The sequence below is a fragment of the Antechinus flavipes genome, chromosome 5 (assembly GCF_016432865.1).
Source record: "Antechinus flavipes isolate AdamAnt ecotype Samford, QLD, Australia chromosome 5, AdamAnt_v2, whole genome shotgun sequence".
Classification (NCBI taxonomy): domain Eukaryota; kingdom Metazoa; phylum Chordata; class Mammalia; order Dasyuromorphia; family Dasyuridae; genus Antechinus; species Antechinus flavipes.
In genome coordinates this window covers 50,897,442-50,916,519 of record NC_067402.1, presented here as the reverse complement: position 1 = coordinate 50,916,519, position 19,078 = coordinate 50,897,442, and the positions used below count along the sequence as shown (strand labels likewise).

Genomic DNA, 19,078 nt, shown 5'->3' with positions numbered 1-19,078 from the left:
TAGACTATGAATTCACTTAACTATAGAATCATATAAATTGTAAAGTGCCTCAGAGATCATCCAGAGTAAATCATAGGTGAACAGGAATCTTCTCTATTACATCATACAATCAGTAAACATTTATTAAATGCCTACTATGTGCCAGGTACCATGTTAACTGCAAGGAATACAAAGAGACAAAGAATAGACCCTGTCTTCCATGAGAGTCAACCCATTCCCTTCTAGTAAAATTATAATTGAGATTTTGTTGTTAATGTTTTGACTCATCTGCTTCTGCAAAATACTATATGATATCCTTCATAGACAAGCCTGATCTTTCTTTTGTATAACAGACTTCAAATAATCTGGATATAGATATCTATATGCTTGCTTTTATCCTGTTTCACTCTCATATACATATCTTTTCTTCTCCAGGCTGGTTTTTAAAGCAATTCTTATATGGCATAATTTCCTTGTCATTTTGATCACCTCTATGTAGGTGCTTCTTTCTATTGGTTTATACAGTCACTATTCTATATCATTATAAGACTGCTGCCTTTCACCACAAAGGGAGCTGCATTTTATTATGAATAGAACTAGATTTAAATTGATTGCAAATATTTCTCTGCAATCTCCAACCATCTAACAGGTTTAAAAAGGAAAAAAATACTTTCCCCATATTATTAAACTTATCAACAAACAGTAAGTATTTATTAAATTCCAGTAAACTTAGTTTACTGGAGATACAGATCTAAAGAATGAAACAATCCTTACTCACAAGGAACTTGAAATCTAATGGAGAATATTAAATGTTTTAAGTTAGGTCAAAATTTTAAATGTCAAAAATGGTCCATAATGAAATCTTATTTCTTTTTTTAAAACAGATGAAGTAATTACATCTCATGGTGCAATTGAACCAGATAAGGACAACATTCGTCAGGAACCATATTCTTTACCCCAGGGTTTCACATGGGACACCTTAGACTTGAGTAATGCTGAAGTAGTGAGTAAAAAAAAATATCACTTTGAGCAATTTATCTTAGTAAATCAGTTCTGAGCTGACTTGGAAAGGCAGTGATGTGTGACACCTCTTTTTGTCTTCTGCTCGCAGCTCAAGGAGCTGTATACATTGTTAAATGAAAATTATGTAGAAGATGATGACAACATGTTCAGGTTTGATTATTCCCCTGAGTTCCTCTTATGGTGAGTAACAAGTTGTATTTGCTATTGTAGGAGGGATGAACACATGAATTGTCATTTTGAGGGAAATGCTTCTCTATTTCTCTCTCTCTCTCTCTCTCTCTCTCTCTCTCTCTCTTTTTTTTTTTTTTTTTTTTTTTTTTTGATCCATAGACTTAACTTGCTTTTCCTCTGTCTCTGGACTGATTTTAGGGCTCTTCGTCCTCCAGGTTGGCTACCTCAGTGGCACTGTGGAGTTAGGGTTTCTTCAAACAAAAAACTAGTGGGTTTCATAAGTGCCATCCCAGCTAGCATTCGGATTTATGACAGGTATATATCAAATCTTAACTGTATATTTTTGTACTTACACAAAAATGATCTCATAGTGAAGATAAAATCTTGGATGTTTTGAAATGTTCAAGTATTTGCACTGTTGGTTTGCCTATATAATACATAAGGTGATTTGTTATGAGGCTTCCGAATCTGTGTTGTCCTTTCCAAAGCAATCACCAGGAAAGGTATATTTTCCAATGCTATTGCCACTGTTTAAAGTATGCTCAAAGTTCTGCTTGAGGAATTAGGTTCAGGGCTTTTAGAACATGTTTGGAAAGATCTGCAATCAGAAAAACTTGGACTTAAATACTTCCTCTGTGCAACCATAAGCACTCCAGTTAAGTGCTTAATTAACTGGAGAACAGGACTTTAAAAAACAATTAAAGTAACAGAAGGAACATAATTATATTTAAGCACAAAAGGGAAAAAATTGTAACTTGAAAAATAATTTTGGAGATAGATGGAAGAAAATATAAACTTTATATATCTTTAAATGTGAATGGATTAAACAGTACCATAAAAGGTAAAAAAAGTAATGAGTGGATAAGAAAACAAATCCCACAATCCATTGCCTATAAGAAACACATTGTGAAAAAACAAAAGATGTACACAATATAAAACTGAGGGGGAATGGGAAAAAAATTACCATGAAAACCTTAGAGCCTCTCTGAGCTCAGATTGCTGAGCTGTTAATAATGATAATTTAGTACATTTCAAAAAGTATTTACTAAGTACTATGAACAAAGAGAAAAATTAAAATAGTCCTGAGCCTAAAATACCTATAATTCCTACTTCTCGGAATAGCTATAAAGTCCAATGATATTACTTTATGTAATTGCTTTCCAGTATTTTAAGAGGCAAAGATGAGTTCTAGGATGTAAGTGGTCAGCATCTTAAATGTGATGACCAAGCAGGATAACTCTCATTGAGATGTTTGATTTGGAATATGCTTTTAAAATAAGTTATCATGCTTTATCAGTCACAAATTGATTTTTCTACTGGAGTTTTTCAGCCAGTTAAACAAGGGGCAGGTTTCCTGGAAATAAGTGCACCAAGTAGATTTATAAGTGCACCAAGTAGATTTAAGATGTGAGCTGCTGGTGGCTTTTTTAACTTAGAAATGGGTTACTTAAGATTCTTACCTGCCATAACTTGGCATCGTTGATGTTCTTTAAATGATCCAAACTGGGCCACATCACTATCACAAACTATAAAATTCCCTGAAGACTTTGCCTTGAAAGTACTTATTACACTATATCTAAGCAAAAAGAATATATAGTAAAGGGTTTTTAATAATTTTAAGACTTTGTAAAACTAACAATAAAATTGTGGAAAATGTGCAATAAAATTTGTATAAATATTTGTGAGACTTGATGAATCCATACTTATTTTAAAAAGAAAGGTGATTTGCAGGGAGAATCCTAAATTATTTTTAAAGACATTCTCACTTTTATGTACACTGAGTAAGAAGGGTTATTATGCTGCTAATAAATTCTTAGATATAATTATCACTGGCAAAGCTGTTTCACATAAAAAATCAAAGGTAAGTTTTTCTAATTGTGTGTAAATTGCCACAAATTCCATATTGGTAGAGCCTGAGTCAATATACCTGATTTCCACTCCTTGACCCCCACCCCCTTTAAAAAAAAATATCCCAAAGAATATAAAAGTTTACTGCACAAAAATTTTTCATATTTTTGTCCATAACTTTTGACAATTTGTTTCTTAGTGTGAAGAAGATGGTAGAAATAAATTTTCTCTGTGTTCATAAGAAGTTGAGATCCAAACGGGTAGCACCAGTGCTAATTAGAGAAATAACTAGAAGAGTCAACTTGGAGGGGATTTTTCAAGCTGTTTACACAGCAGGAGTAGTACTTCCTAAACCAGTGGCTACTTGCAGGTAATGAGAATGTTTTTTGTCAATTAAAGCTGCCGTTCTACTTCCATTTCCATTTCCAAATTGTAAACAAGTCTACTATGCTCAAGAAAAGCAGTGTTCTAGGTATTTTGAAGCCATCAGATTTAATATTACATTTATTAGCATATCATTCCTTTGTACTCATCTATTTTTTGGAACAGGTATAGGATCCTTCCTATTGTGCTTGGTCAAAAGAGTCATCAACAACTTTATTTCCCCATTTCAGTCAATTAGTAAGGATTTAAGTACCTATTATATGCCAGTTGACTGTATTTAGTGCTAGGGATAAAAAGAGGCAAAAGACAGTTTGTTCCGTTCCTTTAAGGAATCTAGTCTAGGTCTAGGACAATCAGGAAAAAATTGAAAAGAGAAAGGCCTGGAATTTAGAGGGGGCTGGTTTCCTTTAGTAGATGTGATTTTAATTGGGACTTGAAGTCAGGGAAGTCCAGAGGGAGAGCACTCCAAAATATGGGGAACAGCCAGAGAAAATGCCCAGAACCGAAAAATGGAGTATTTTATTCAAGGAACAAGAAGATCACCAGTAGCAATGGATTGAAGAATACACAACAGAGAATTAGCTACATGTAAAGAGAAAAGTAGTGTGAAGCTAGATTATGAAGGCCTTGCATTTCCAAATAGAGGATTTTATATTTGATCCTGAAGATGATGGGGAGCCACAGGAGTTTGAGTGATATAGTGACACGATCAGACCTTTTAAAAAATTATTTTGTTGGCCAAATGCAGTAGTCCAGTCATGAGGTCAGTGAGGGTATATCAGAGAAGAGACTAGGTTAAACATAACCTAGTTTAAGAGAAGCTGCAAGGATGAAATCTACAGGTCTTGGGCAACAGATTGGATATGAGAGGTGGGAGATTGTGAGTAATCTAGTAATGATTCCTAACTTGTGAGCCTGATGGACTGGAAGGATGCTGGTATCCTCTACAGGAATATGAAAGAGACAATGAGTTCATTTTTTGACATAATGAGTTTAAGATGTCTGTAGATATCCAGTTTGAGAAGTCTAAAAACAGTCAGAGATCTAAGACTGGAAGTCAGCAGAAAGGTTAGGGCAAGATAGGCAAATGTGAGATTCAGCAGAATAAAAATAATGAGAAACAAGGGAGGTGTTGATATTTCCACTACTTAGTATGAAAGGATAAGAGGAGAGGACCCAAGAGAAAGCCAAGACAACTACAGTTAGGAAGTGTGACTTGTTGAGAATCCAGCAAAGGAGACTGAGGAGTGGTGTGAAAGGTAGACATGTTTTCCAGAAAACTTAAGAGGGAAGAGAATATCAAAGAGGAGAAAGGTGGTGTTCTACATTGCCAAAGGTATAGAGGGGTCAAAGAGAAAGAGAATGGGATTTGGTAACTGGTAATGATAATAACTTTAGAGGGCAGTTTTGATGGAATGAAGTCAGAATCTGGAGCGGAAGAAGCCAGAAAGAATAGGAAAAAAAATGGAAGATAACAGGGGTAGAAGAATTAAATGGGTATTTTGAGCATGGGCGAGACATAGGCATATTTGTTGGCACTAAGGGAGCAGCCACACAGGGAGAGACTGAAGACAAGTGAGAATGTGGATGATAGAGGGAAGAAATGGGATGAGAGGGGAACAATTGTGTAGGTAAAGAGGTTTGTGTGAGAATAAGACTGTTAGAGGAAATAAGATGTAAGATATGTTCTTACTAAAACCTTAAGATATTCTTTCATGAAGTAAATTATTTTTTCCAAGGTCATATCTGTCATCTTCCCTTACTGTACCCCACATTTATCTTTTCAATTACTCTCTTTTTTAAAAATATATAAACAAATAACACTGATAGTGTTATATCATGTATATTCCATTACAGTGTGCACCCAGGGACGTGCACCAAGGTAATGGTTTACTGATTGCTCACATGAAGGACAATATTTTTATTCATAAAAGAAAACAAAACTTTTAAAAAATTTAACTGTGCTTTAATATATTACAAAAGGCTTTTCTTAATAATCACATCCTTTCTCCTATCCAAAAAATAAAGATCTACCTTACCTAAAAATGAATCACTCTGACTGAACCCTGTTCCCTAATTCCACATTTTACCATGACAGACTAGTAGTGGGCAGAGTTTTAAAAACTGGGATAAAAAGGCACATGCTTTAAAAATTCATAGTTTTAACTTTTCTTCTAAGCCAGTCAGAAGCCCAGAGCTATTTTCTGTGGGTTGCAACACAGAAAACAAAAAATCTAGAGGAGTTAAAACTGGGATAAAACATGTACATACCTTCTCCTTGGCTTGACTGCAGTTTTCTTAAGTGCCTGGATGAGATTTGGGATCTCTAAAGGAAAACAGGGGTGGAAAACAGCTTACTTGTCTCTACCAAATGGAAGTCAGCAGAAAAGTTAGAGTAGGATAGGTAGATTTGAGAATCCTCAGAACAGAGAAAAAATTAAATCCATGGAAGTTGAAGAGATCCCCAAGTACTACTTGACATAGAAGATTAAGAGCAAAGGGGCTTAAAGCCCCACCAAGGGAAGTGACACCAAGCAAGCAAAGCTAAATTGCAGAGTTTAGAAGAGAATTAGCCATGGATAACCAAGTCACTGGACATAGACACTTCTTTCTTTTATCCCAGACAAATACTTGCAGGAGTGAAAGAAGGAGTGATAGCATTTATGGTAGCTGAAGCAATTTGGAGAAACTGCCATCATCCTAAGCTTCAAAATATTGCTAAGTAGAAAATACATGTACATGTAGATAAATTCTTATATTTTGTGAACTAACCAGATTTTCACTTCTTAAAATATAGGACATATTTTATTCTTACTGTTTTTTTCCGTTTGCAGTCTTCATAACTGTCATGTATGTCGTGGTACATTAGCACACACATATATGCCGCACCAAATATTCCCTAATCATTGAACATATAGATTGATTAGACTTTTTCAATTAAACTGCTAAGGACATTTTTATGAAGATTAAGTAATTTTTACCTTTTAGTAACATCTTAAGATATAGGTTTAGTAGTAGTCATTCTTACTCTAGGTTGCTGGTGGCTTTCCTAAAAGTTTCACAGCTACCTTTCCCCTTAGAATCATACCAACATAGTATTTTTAATGCTTTTACCAACTTAGATGGGTAAAGATAATAACTACATAATTGTTTTTTGTTAACAATTTTTTTAAATTTACAAGTATGGATTTTTGTTTGTTCAACAATATAAATTTGTATGGTCAGTATCTGATTTTTATTAGATACATTTATTACAGAGAGGTGGCACATAATAGTGTAGAAGCAGATCAGTCTTAAAATTAGGATAACCTATGTTCCAATCCTATTGCTAGAATATATTGGCTGTGGATGATGAGCAAGTCATTTAACTTTGCAATTATTCCCAAGCAATTCTTAAGACTTAAAAGTCATAGAAAAGATGCAAATCTATAAAAATCAAACTATTAAAACAACCCTCCCCCTAAAATTAAGGATTTTTTTCCCAATCTGTTTTTTCTTTTTGAACATATTGGTTATGTTTCTACAATCTATATCCATCTTTATCTCCAATAAATTCTTCCTTTAATCAGCAAATAAGAATTTGTCTTTCAAATTTGATGTTAATATGCCTTTAGTTTTTCCTCAAGTCCTATTCTGAGCTTTCCTTGCACAAAAGAGGTGATGATGGATTCTTGAAGGCTGAGTCACTGTAGTACAAGTCAATAGCTGCTATTACACTATTAAGGTTTTACGTCAGAATCAGACATTTCTCATCTAAGGACATATCTAACCATGTTCAGAGACTCATCATCAGCTTAGCCATCAGGGAATTTATTTTTAAGGCACAGCATCTGAAACAGACTGACTGTTTTAAGATATAGAAGAATTGTTCTCTGAATGAGTGAAAACAGCTTTGAAATCCTAGATCCTTAAAACATCTAATTAAAGTGATATGAGTTGAGTCTAAAAAACTGTTGTACAATTTTCTCCAATATTGATTACTTTCTTCAGTATCTGATAGTTATGGATTTTTCAAACATTTACCTGTTGCATACCTTTGTTTCTAAATGTTTTCTCTATTCTCTGTTACATTGATTTAATTTTTATCTGCCCCAAATCGTTTTGATATAATTACTGCCATTGCTTTTCACAGGATCAGTAGTGGGGTTCAAGATCTTATTGAACTGGGTTAATGTTGAAATTTCTTCTATAACTTCAAGATTTACTTTTCAAAAAAAAAAAAAGGAAGAAAAGTTAAAAAGTAAAAAAAAAAATATTTATTTTACTTTTTGACATCTACTTTATATATCCATGTCTATAATGTCTGTGGATGTTGGAAATAATTTAGAGGTTAAAAAAGTGACTGAAAAATAACTGATGTCTTAAATTTTAGTGGTATATTATTGAATGGCTAAACTAGAAGGCTTAAAAAACATATACTGAAATTTTTAGAAAAAACATCAAGACAAGAAAAACTTTATAATGATATAATGAGAAAAATCAGATTTAAAAATCTTTATTGCACTGTATTTCCAGATACTGGCATCGATCACTAAATCCCAGAAAATTGGTAGAAGTGAAATTTTCTCACTTGAGTAGAAATATGACTTTACAGAGAACAATGAAGCTATACAGACTTCCTGATGTAAGTAAGAACAAATTGCAATACTTCTGAGCTCAAACCAATGAAGCTTTGAGCTTAGAAAAAGAAATATTTATAGGGGTATAAGAACATATTGAATATTTGCAAAGGTGACATAGCGACAGGACCACAGAGGATATGAATGCTTTATTTTAAAATACCAGAGATTTTTAATGGCTTCATTATTCAGTTTGTGGTTGTACAAAACCAAACTCAGGAAATACACATCTTTCAGGGTATGAATTTGTCTGTTAAAAAAGCAAAAGAGTGGAAAAGTCCAGGCTTCTGTTATTTTAACTTCTTGAGAATAAACTTTTTTTTTCCTACAAGAGGAAAGAAAAAAGTAGGAAGAGAGATTTTATTATTCATATAAATAAATAGCAATGCTCTTAGGGTTAAACTGTTAAGAATTGGTTCAACCAAGTCACTTGTACTTGAAGGGCTTTGTGTTCTGGCATTTTATTTTAGTTTTTGGTTCTTGACTACTTTTTATACAACTATCCTCTATTTTAGGTTATTACATAGTAATAATGCTTTGAAAGAAGTATAGAATATAGACATTTTTACCTTGAAAATGGGGAAGAAACTTTCAGGTTCTTTGCTACAGTTTTTGTTTTAGAGAGTCAGTGACACATATATGTAGCTCCCACCCTCCAATCTACAGAGCTCCTTCCTTACAACAGCCCTTTAAGTTGGTAAAACTAAGATGGTAATACAAGTATTATATATCCATTTTATAGACTTAGGCAAAAAGTGACTGGCCTAAAGTCACAAAGTTAGATCTTGCAACCCCGCCCAGATCTTTGTTCTATACTAAGCAATGTCTTTGGGTTTTTTTCCCCCTGTCTGGTAACAGAATTCCCAACTTCAGGAGTATATGGCTAACTAAAGGGGAAGAGACCTAAGTAGTTGGAGAACTTATCACTTTTAGGCCACTTAGCCTATCAAAAGAAAAAGACATTTTCTTTTCAATTCAATTAATTTTGTTGTTGGAAGCAATGGTGAAAAATGATGATTTGCTTTCTCTGAGTCAGTTGAAAGGGGAAACAGGAAAAAAGGAACCAGGTAGGGATAAGTCAAAAGTTTCTAAGATGAGGAAAAGGAGATGAGGCAAAAACATGGAGGCTTGAAAAGACAAAAATTGAGTAGAGACAAATGGACTTTGAAATAAAAAGAGACACAAAATAAACAGACTCACTAATAGAAGCCACATTTTCATTATTAATCTAATAATTTTTCTTTGTAGTCATTTATATCCTATTAGACTATAAGCTCTAGGAGAGTAAAGATGTAATCTTATCTGAAGTTTGTATAGGTCTACTAAGAGAGTCACAAGAAAACTCTTAATGCTACAAGATGTCAAGGCATTTCACAAAATTCAAAAAGGAAACATCCCTTCTTAATGTATCATTTGTTCTTAGTTATCTTTGTTACCAGTTCTGCTCCCAGCTCTTTGGTTCCTTTTCGACCACCAAGTTCTTAGAAGTAACACATGGGTACAGCAATCTTGGAGTCAGGAGAACCTGATTTCAAATTTGGTCTCAGACACTTGATAGATATTTCCTAACTCTGTGGCTCTGGGCAAGTCACTTTACAATTCTTGATTGCCTCACGAAATAAGCAAACAAGAAATGATGCATGAGAAACCTTGGAATTCTGTAAGTAATTTATTGATAGTATCTCGCTCTGGGGCAATGGGGCTGATCTGTCCTACTTCTGTTGCTTACATCTTTCCTCCCATTTCTATGATCCTATAGAATGACTCACTTGCCCTTTCCCCCATACTCATCAGCTTAACATCAGACCAGGAAGCCCCACTTATATTGTTCAGGTGTCATTTTGGGTTTGGGAGTGATAAGTTTTTGGTCTACTGTTACCAATACAATCTTGTGGTAGTCCCAATTATTCTGGTTTATTAGTTCTCAATTCCTCTTGTTATTCTGACAATCTAGCCACCTTCTATTAATGTATGGATGGCTCTTAGGTGCCATCCATTTCATCTGAGTCTCCTATATATCCTTGTGCTATTGTATTCCTAAAGCTTCTTCCCTTAAAGATAAAGCTAACAAAATGAAGGCCTTATGGTTCATATACTTGCATGTGAGGTAACTCCTGCTGAAGTCTCACTCATCCCAATTTTCCACTAAGTCAGCTTCTTTGCTCTTTTAACTGTCACTAGAACCAGAGCTACCCCTAACATAATCTGAAAAGAATTCAGAGTTATCGTGCATAGAATTGCCCTTAATGTTGTTCATATAAGCAAGTTTGAGGTATTTTAAAGAATAATAATGACAACTGTAACTTTAGTAATCTTGGCTGTCTTTCATCTTTATCACTTATTTAGAGACTTGAGTAATAAAGTCCCTAAATCTCTCCGGTTTGACTTTATTCATCTGTAAAATAAGGAATTTAAACTAATTGATACTTGTTACTTGTATTTGAATACTGCCCTTGATATATATTACATGTGGCAAGTTACTTCCCCTTTCTCATGTGTCAAATGGCAGGGTTGGACTACATAAGGGGCTCTTATAGTTTCAAGTCCTCTAATCACTTCCTTTTCTTTCCTCTTCCTTGACCTGCCATTCATCACTAAGTAGTCATTTAGAAATCAAAGTTACTTGGAAAAGAACAAAATTTTCCTGGACAGAGGAAAAAAGTCATAGGAAGGTAAACTCTTGTTTAGTAAAAAGTGGTTCTTGGTCAGTTTTGCCTTTAAGTTTCCTTTCCAGCGTTACTTACTGGCAGACAAGCCTATTCTCAGCCATGAAACATAGCCTCTGATGTGCTTTTTTTTTTTTTTCCTCCTAATTTTAGATCTTTTTTTTTTTTTAAAATTTTTATTTAATAATTACTTTATATTGACAGAATCCATGCCAGGGTAATTTTTTTACAACATTATCCCTTGCATTCGTTTCTGTTCCAATTTTTTTCCCCTCCCTCCCTCCACCCCCTCCCCTAGAGGGCAAGCAGTTTTATATATGTTAGATATGTTGCAGTATATCCTAAATACAATATATGTTTGCAGAACAGAACAGTTCTCTTGTTGCACAGGGAGAATTGGATTCAGAAGGTAAAAATAACCCGGGAAGAAAAACAAATATGCAGATAGTTCACATTCATTTCCCAGTGTTCTTTCTTTGGGTGTAGCTGCTTCTGTCCGTCATTTATCATTTGAAACTCAGTTAGTCTCTTTGTCAAAGAAATCTACTTCCATCAAAATATGTCCTCATACAATATCGTTGTCGAAGTGTATAATGATCTCCTGGTTCTGCTCATTTCACTTAGCATCAGTTCATGTAAGTCTCGCCAGTCCTCTCTGTATTCATCCTGCTGGTCATTTCTTACAGAACAATAATATTCCATAACATTCATATACCACAATTTACCCAGCCATTCTCCAATTGATGGGCATCCATTCATTTTCCAGTTTCTAGCCACTACAAACAGGGCTGCTACAAACATTTTGGCACATACAGGTCCTTTTCCCTTCTCTAGTATTTCTTTGGGATATAAGCCCAATAGAAACACTGCTGGATCAAAGGGTATGGACAATTTGATAACTTTTTGGGCATAATTCCAGATTGCTCTCCAGAATGGTTGGATTCATTCACAACTCCACCAACAATGCATTAGTGTCCCAGTTTTTCCGCATCCCCTCCAACATTCATCATTATTTTTTCCTGTCATCTTAGCCAATCTGACAGGTGTGTAGTGGTATCTCAGAGTTGTCTTAATTTGCATTCCTCTAATCAATAATGATTTGGAACACTCTTTCATATGAGTGGTAATAGTTTCAATTTCATCCTCTGAAAATTGTCTGTTCATATCCTTTGACCATTTATCTGATGTGCTTTTAATGGACTTACTAATCTTTAAAATAAATGATAAAAAAAAAAAACACATAAAAAAACCCAAAAAATAAAGGATACATATCGTGTATGAAGCCTTAGGATTTCATAAAGTAGAACCAGATAAATTAAAAACAAGCCCCAAATAGTTTGTTATAGGTTTGTTTGTAGTTCCACTATATTTTCAACTATGTACATATCATTTTCTGATTTTGTATCATATTATGTAAGTTTTTCCATATTTCCTTGTATACTTACTATTTATCTTCTTACTATAGTCATATTCCAGTTTATTAATATGCCATTTATGCATTTTATTTATTCATTTTTTATTCATTTTTATTTATTACATTTATTCACTTGTCAGACATAGTGTAACTATTTGAAAAACAAAAAATTGAAATAAATCTAAGTCTTTTTGTATGGCAGTCTAATGAGGAAGACAACATGAAAACATATACATACAGAACAAATAGGAAAGAGCCAAGATTGTAGAATTAAGAAGGGTTGGAGAGAATTTTAGTGAGAATTTAAAAGAAGCCTGGGAGGTTGGAGCAGAGGAGGGAAAGTATTGTAGGTATGGCAAAAGAAAATGTCCAGAATCAAGAGGTGGAGTATCTTGTTCATGAAACACACAGGAAGCTAATATTACTGGATCAAAGACTATGTTTCATGGATTAAAGTATAAGAAAGAAGTCGGGAAAAATAGGAAGTTTGGAAGGGATTGGATTATAAAGGTACTTTGAATGCCAGATTTAAAAAAAAGAAAACTTTTGGGAGCAGTATTTTTTGGACAAAAGCTGCCTTATTTCTTTTTCCATTCAGGTTATCTCCTACTTGTTTTGGATAGTTTGGACATTTTTATAGAATGAATTGTTTAGTTTTTCATTTTTTATTATTAACATACAACTATACACATATAATAATCTGATTTTTTTTTTTTTTGATTCTTCTCCTTCCACTGTAATCTCTCCTTTCTCATTTTTAAATTTTGGAGACTTGACTGCTTTTTAAAAAAATTAATTGTGTTAAGTTCATTTAAAAAAAAAAGTTGTGGGTTTTAGTTATCTACACAAATTTTTTTTTTTAGGTTGTGCTTAATTTGTGCCCCTTAGTGATTAAAGCATTCCCTGCAAAGAATTTACTACCTTTGAGGAATACTTCAGCTATGTCCCATAAGTTTTCATTAAATATAATTTATTATTATTATTTTTGATATAATCTGCTAATATTTTTTCATATTTACATGAACCTAAACTTGATTCACTGTATACACTGATGTTAGTAAATGTAGCATGTAAAAAAGGTTGTCTATATCTTTCTTAGGGCCCTGTACATAAGTTCTTGTGTAAACTCTTGTGAATTCTAAGTGAAATGCTGTGAAAAACACTTAAGGTTCCCATATGTCTGAAATATTCTGCCTCTTCATCTCTATCATTTCTCTGGCTTCCTTCAAGACTCATTCTTCTGTGAGTGCCCTTTTCAGACCTTTCCTTCTTCTCAAATTTTAATGCTTCCCCTTAAATATCACCATCTTATCCTCTTATTTTATATATATATATATATATATATATATATATATATATATATATATATAATATATATATTTTCTCTCCTCATTAGGAAGCATACTACTATCTGTACACTCTAGGAAAGGTTACCTGCTCATACAATCTGATTTTCTGTGTATCTCTAACACTTTAGCACAGTACCTAGAAAGTAATAAGTACCTAATAAAGGCTTGTTGTCTTACTATTTCCTCCTATTTTTATCACATTCTGATATTGGGTTGTTAAATATTTTCACTTTTTTTTTAAGTTAGCAATTGGCACACAATTGAAATTCTACCTTATTTAGTTACCAGATATAAAATGTAAAGCTTTTTTAAGAATCTTAATATATCCCTTTCAGTATTTTTCTGTTTTAGATTCAATTTTGTCCATTGCCATTAGTGCCAATTCTGCTTTTTATGATTTGCCAGTAAAATTCTCATCTTTTAATTCAGGTCTTTCTCAATTAAATTCTTTCCTCTGGCAAGCATTAGTGATATAAAGGTAAAAAATGAAATAAAGTAACAGGTGGTTGGGTTATGTGCTTTAATCCATCCTGTAGTCATTATATCTTAGGGCATTTACTCCATTTATATTTTTAGTGTTTAAAGTTTTCAGATTTGTCTTTGGGATGTAGTACACTGGAAAGAGCCTTGATTCTAAGTCAGGGGACTAGGTTCAAAATATTGCCTCTCTTTGATATTGAACAATTAACTTACTTTTTTTATGTATTTCCTTCCCTCATCTGTAAAATGAAGGTTGGCTAGAAGACTTCTGAGGTCTTATCTAATTAAATCTTTTCATCTTCTGTATCTCTAGGTGCTAGGAATCAAGAAAAATTTATTTTTCTAAACTAGTAAGTCTATTTGTGATTACTTCTATGAATTTTTTAAGTTTTCTATGATTTTTTTTCCATATTGATTATTTTCTTAATTATGTTCTCCTCTTAGTCTTGGGCTCTTTTACTGTCTTCAAGCTCTTTGGTTTTATTTCCCTAGCTGTGCTGCTTCTGGATGAATTTCTTTGTGTCATTTATCCATTTGAAAATGTCTCTTGGGATATCTTGTGGTTGGTTTTCCTGTCCTTGCTGTTTCAAGCTCTTTAGCTAGTTCAGATGCTCCATATTTTGTTTTACCTTTAATTATAAGGGGACTCTATTGGCTGGCATTTTCTTGAATAGTTTTAAAACCATCTTTTGGTGATTTTTTTTTTTTGGGGGGGGGAAGATAAGGGATGGGGAAGGAATGAGAAACTGGCCTAATTCAATTCACTATCCCATCTTGACCAATCTGAACTCGACTAACAATTATTAAGGGACACTACTCATGAGAGTTTCTTGTGTTTGCATATTGTTAAGCACAATAGCACCATAATAAGTTGGATTTGAGAGGAGTTGTGCATGGCGTCTTCCAAGATAAACCTTCACTTACATCACTGAATTCTGGTCTCACCAATGAAGTCCAATCCTGGACAGAATTTTTTTTTTTTTTTGCTGTGCTTTAAATTCAATAAAATTCAACATGCATTAAGTTCCTATTATGTACACAGGTTTTAAAAGTTACCATAGGATGAATCAGCATAGGTAGGAGCAACACCAATTGCATAAGATGGTCTTTGGCAGTCTTCAGGTATTAAAAAGAAAAGGCAGAAAGATGAAAGGGAATAAGATAAAAGAAGAGAAAAAGTGAATCTCAAAGAGAAAAAAGTAAATTCCATTTAGTGTGTTACTCCACAACTGTTGTACAAACTTGGATTTCATAAAAATCTAGCAGAAAGGTGATGCTCGATGTTTTTAATAGAGGCTCAAGCCATTATTTATTTACTAGTTATAAAGAGTCCACAATAAAGTGCTCTTATGTAGCTATTCTTTTAGAACTAAGATAACACAGTGTAGGGTAACAGGAAAAGTACTGGGCTTAGAGTTGTGAAAGGCCCAGGTTCCAGTCCTAATTCTTGATAATTTTTACTTCTTAGAGAAGTAGGAACCTGGAACCCTGAAGTAGCTTATAAGCCTTTGAACACTGGGTATTCAATATGGAAAAGAATGCTAACTCTAGAGTCTGAGTCTTGAACTTTACTTTTCTTGCCTATTAAACAAGAATGCTAGACTAGAAAGCACATGGTCTTTTTTAGATCTAAATCTTTGTTCCAAGCTTTATGCTTGACTTCTTCACCTCTTCTGGGTCAAAAATCTTGATGGTTTCTACTTTAGCATAATCTTTCACACCCACCATCTTTTCATTACCCTCCTACTTAATTTCCCAGTTTCAAATTTGTCCCTACTCTAATAATAGTTCCACACAAGTAATTTTCATTAAAACTTTAATTTGACCACATTACTTCCTTTCCTACATCCCATAGCTTAACAAACTGGTCTTCTCCCTTTTCCTCACATAGTATTCCAACTCTCTTTTCTTTGCCTTAGATCTGATTGACATTTATGGCTGATTGTCTACTCTGTTATCTCTACTTCATAGAATCCCTCCACTTCAAGATTCAGCTTAAGGACCCTCTTTGTCCATGAAACTTTGCTTGATCCCAACTACTAGTGTCTTCAACCCCCTAACTGCATTATATCCATTCTGTAATTACTTATTCTATATAAACATTGTGAGTGTATGTGTGTGGTCTCCCCTGATAGTTTCAGCTTTCTGAGAGGAAAAGACTATTCCTTTTTTTTTTTTTTTTTTTTTTTTTTTGGCATTTGTATCCCCATTATCTATCACACTGAGGCTAACACATATATAAATAAAAGCTTAACAGTAATAAGATAGCTTTTGACAAAAGCTACTTAATAAGATCTTTTTGATTAGTTTTCAGAAAATTTCAAGCCATAAAAAAGCAAAACTGACTTTGGGGACAAAGCAGAAAATGAAAATTGGAGTGAAAGTTTAAATATATGCAGCATTGTTTTTTAAAATTATAGATTATATTTGATATAGCATATCTGAAAGAATATTATTTATGGCAATATAATTTTAAAATTTTAATTAAAAATACATTTTTTTTACAAGATGATAAGCTTTAAGAAATTTGATTTTGGATAGGCAAAAACTTGAGCATATGAGAAACATCAACATTTTTCAGTTAGATGTAATTCAACAAATTCAATTCAATAAAAGTTATTTATTTTATATATGTGTATGTATGTGTAATACACACACACACACACACACACACGTATATAAATTCATTATTATTACTATGTGAAACTTCCTGTTATAGGAGCTACAGTACAAAGATAAAAATGGCAAAGTGTTTGTCCTCAAAAGGGCTTACATCTCAGGACACAGGACAGAAGATAATAGGTATAGAAATAATACAGTCATTTATGACAGTTAAAAATGATTAAGTAGAGAATAAGGAGAGAATGGCAGAATCACTACAGTGAAGGGCATGTTGAGCGTCTAATGAGGGAAACATTCTGCAAGGTGATGAGAATAAAAAGATGAAAATGAGATCGTTCATATCCTTCAAAGAAGAGATGTATACCTATATACCAAAAATAAATAAATAAATAAAGACATTGGGGGAGAGATGTGTTAACAGCTAGAAAGATTAGGAAAGGCACCAAAGGTGGTGTGTTTTGGATGAACCAGAGATTCTAATAAGTGGAGGTAAAAAGTACATTCTAGATTTGGGGGACAATCTGTGTTTGAAGATGGAATGTCATGGGTAAAGAAAAGCATGAAAAGCAATTTTGAGTAAAAGAAGGTGTGTGAAATAATGTCCGATAAGATTAGAAAGATAGGTCGACACCAAGTTCTGAAAGTCTTTTATGTGCCAATCCAGAGGTATTTGTATTTTAGTTTAAAAGCAATAGGGAGAAAAGCAGGGCTTTTTGAACAAGGAAATTATATATATATAATATATATATATTCTTGAACAAAAAATATATAAAGCCACATTTATGGCTTTAGGAGTATCATCCTAGTAGGGGATGAAAGAGTGAATGGAGAAAGCAAAAAGACCAATTAGGATTCTGTTTTGGTAGAAAAAACAAATGTTGCAGGGATCTGGTTTCGGGTAGTAGGCATGTGACTGGAGAAAAGAGGATGGTTGGAAGATATGGAAGTAGGAAGATATGGAAGTAGAACTGGGGAGTGAGGGACAAGGTTCTTTTGTTTCATTTTCTTAGCTATACTTTACCGACAACTGAGTGGTCTACTGTAGAATATTATGTGTAAAACCTGCCTGTTTTTTCTAATGCTTTCAGCAATCTTTAATTCTTACGATTTCATGAAGATTGCAAAACAGGATTATGACTTTGTAATTATTATTCTTATTTGCTTCATTTCATGATTAATATTTGCCCCAAGCATTGAGTATTCTTCCCTCTTTTCCCATGTATGTCAAAGACATACCTCGATGCCCTAGAACATAGCTTTTCTAGAACATCTTTCTGGATCTATTTGGTCTAATCCAACTGCTTTCCTTAGTGTTGTGTTATTTTCCCACCCATGTGATAGGCCCTTGATCTCTGTAGATCAGTTTTCATAAATAAATATAAAAATGTAAATGTAAATATAATAGAAACATTTTATATGTGTGTATATAAATAAGTCTGTTCATTAAAATCAAGCTCTTGTACTCCTTAGACACCATCTAGTCCAATCTTTTCAGTACAGATTGTTTTCTGATAGTGGTATCCTCCACAGGCAGGCAGAGTAAGAAGTGATTTTTAGAAAGAAAAAAAAGCTGGAGAAGAAAAATCAACAGACCATAAAAATTGCCTTGAAGACCACTCATCAGTCTCATTCTTTGAGCTGTCTACAATACAAGATTCTTTGTCTTGTACTTCATTTTTATCTTCACAGACTTCAGAAAACTGAAGGATTGCCTGACTTTATTTATTTATTGATTTGAGGAGAATATTTCCAAGCACATATTAGTTTCCTTCACAGACAGTAGATGGGAATCAGAAGTAGTACTAAGCAAGAAGCAGATTGGTTCATGACTACTACCACCATTGAGGGACACAAAGGGAAAGAGTGAGGGTGAGGCACATGGTAGACAGAATCCCAACCTCCTTTTCTGGACTGTCATATTCTTCATATATCCTGTATTTTGTAGAATTTTAAAATGCCTTTTCTAAGTGCTCAGTTTGTTCAAGTCAAATGATGTGTAGTGCCTTTAGCATTGTTTACATTTCTGCCTTTAATTCTTTCATCTAGATTTCAAGAGATAAATATGGATAATAACAATATTCTTCCTGTTTTTCAGTATCTTTTAAAAACTTAATTTTAATCTGTAATTGTAATAAAAATATAAGAATGAGTTTTGCCTTTTCATTTGATGAAGAATGTTTGATAAGACTACACTTATTTAAATGTTAAATTAGGTTAAATGTTAGATTAAAATGCTAAAGAAGTAGAAAAACCTGCCAGTGGAAACCAGAAGATGTAATATTCAGAAGAGTATTATTTCATTTGATTCCATCAAATATGTCTTTTTCTCCCGCATTTCACAGATGAGGAAATAAATTCAGAACAATTAACTTAGCCAAGGTCATACAACTCAAGATAGTGTTGGTAGAGCTCAAAGCAGGATTACCTGACTGTGATGTTAAGTCCAGAATTTTTTCCTCAACACTGCAATTTCTCAAGCAAAATGAAGGTCCTGTAGAGTGAAAAGAAAATCCAAGCTAAGTG

General features: G+C 33.4%; 1 protein-coding gene across 9 annotated transcripts in view; it reads left to right on the top strand.

The window, feature by feature from the left end:
* NMT2 (N-myristoyltransferase 2) overlaps nucleotides 1-19,078 on the top strand; it is an 83,240-nt gene that overhangs the window by 48,432 nt on the left and 15,730 nt on the right. For all 9 annotated transcript variants that reach the window (XM_051961184.1, XM_051961188.1, XM_051961187.1 and 6 more), the window contains 5 exons: nucleotides 864-982; nucleotides 1,091-1,182; nucleotides 1,372-1,488; nucleotides 3,221-3,391; nucleotides 7,921-8,029. In XM_051961184.1, coding sequence (XP_051817144.1) covers nucleotides 864-982; nucleotides 1,091-1,182; nucleotides 1,372-1,488; nucleotides 3,221-3,391; nucleotides 7,921-8,029 — 608 coding nt within the window. The remainder of the gene's footprint in view (nucleotides 1-863; nucleotides 983-1,090; nucleotides 1,183-1,371; nucleotides 1,489-3,220; nucleotides 3,392-7,920; nucleotides 8,030-19,078) is intronic.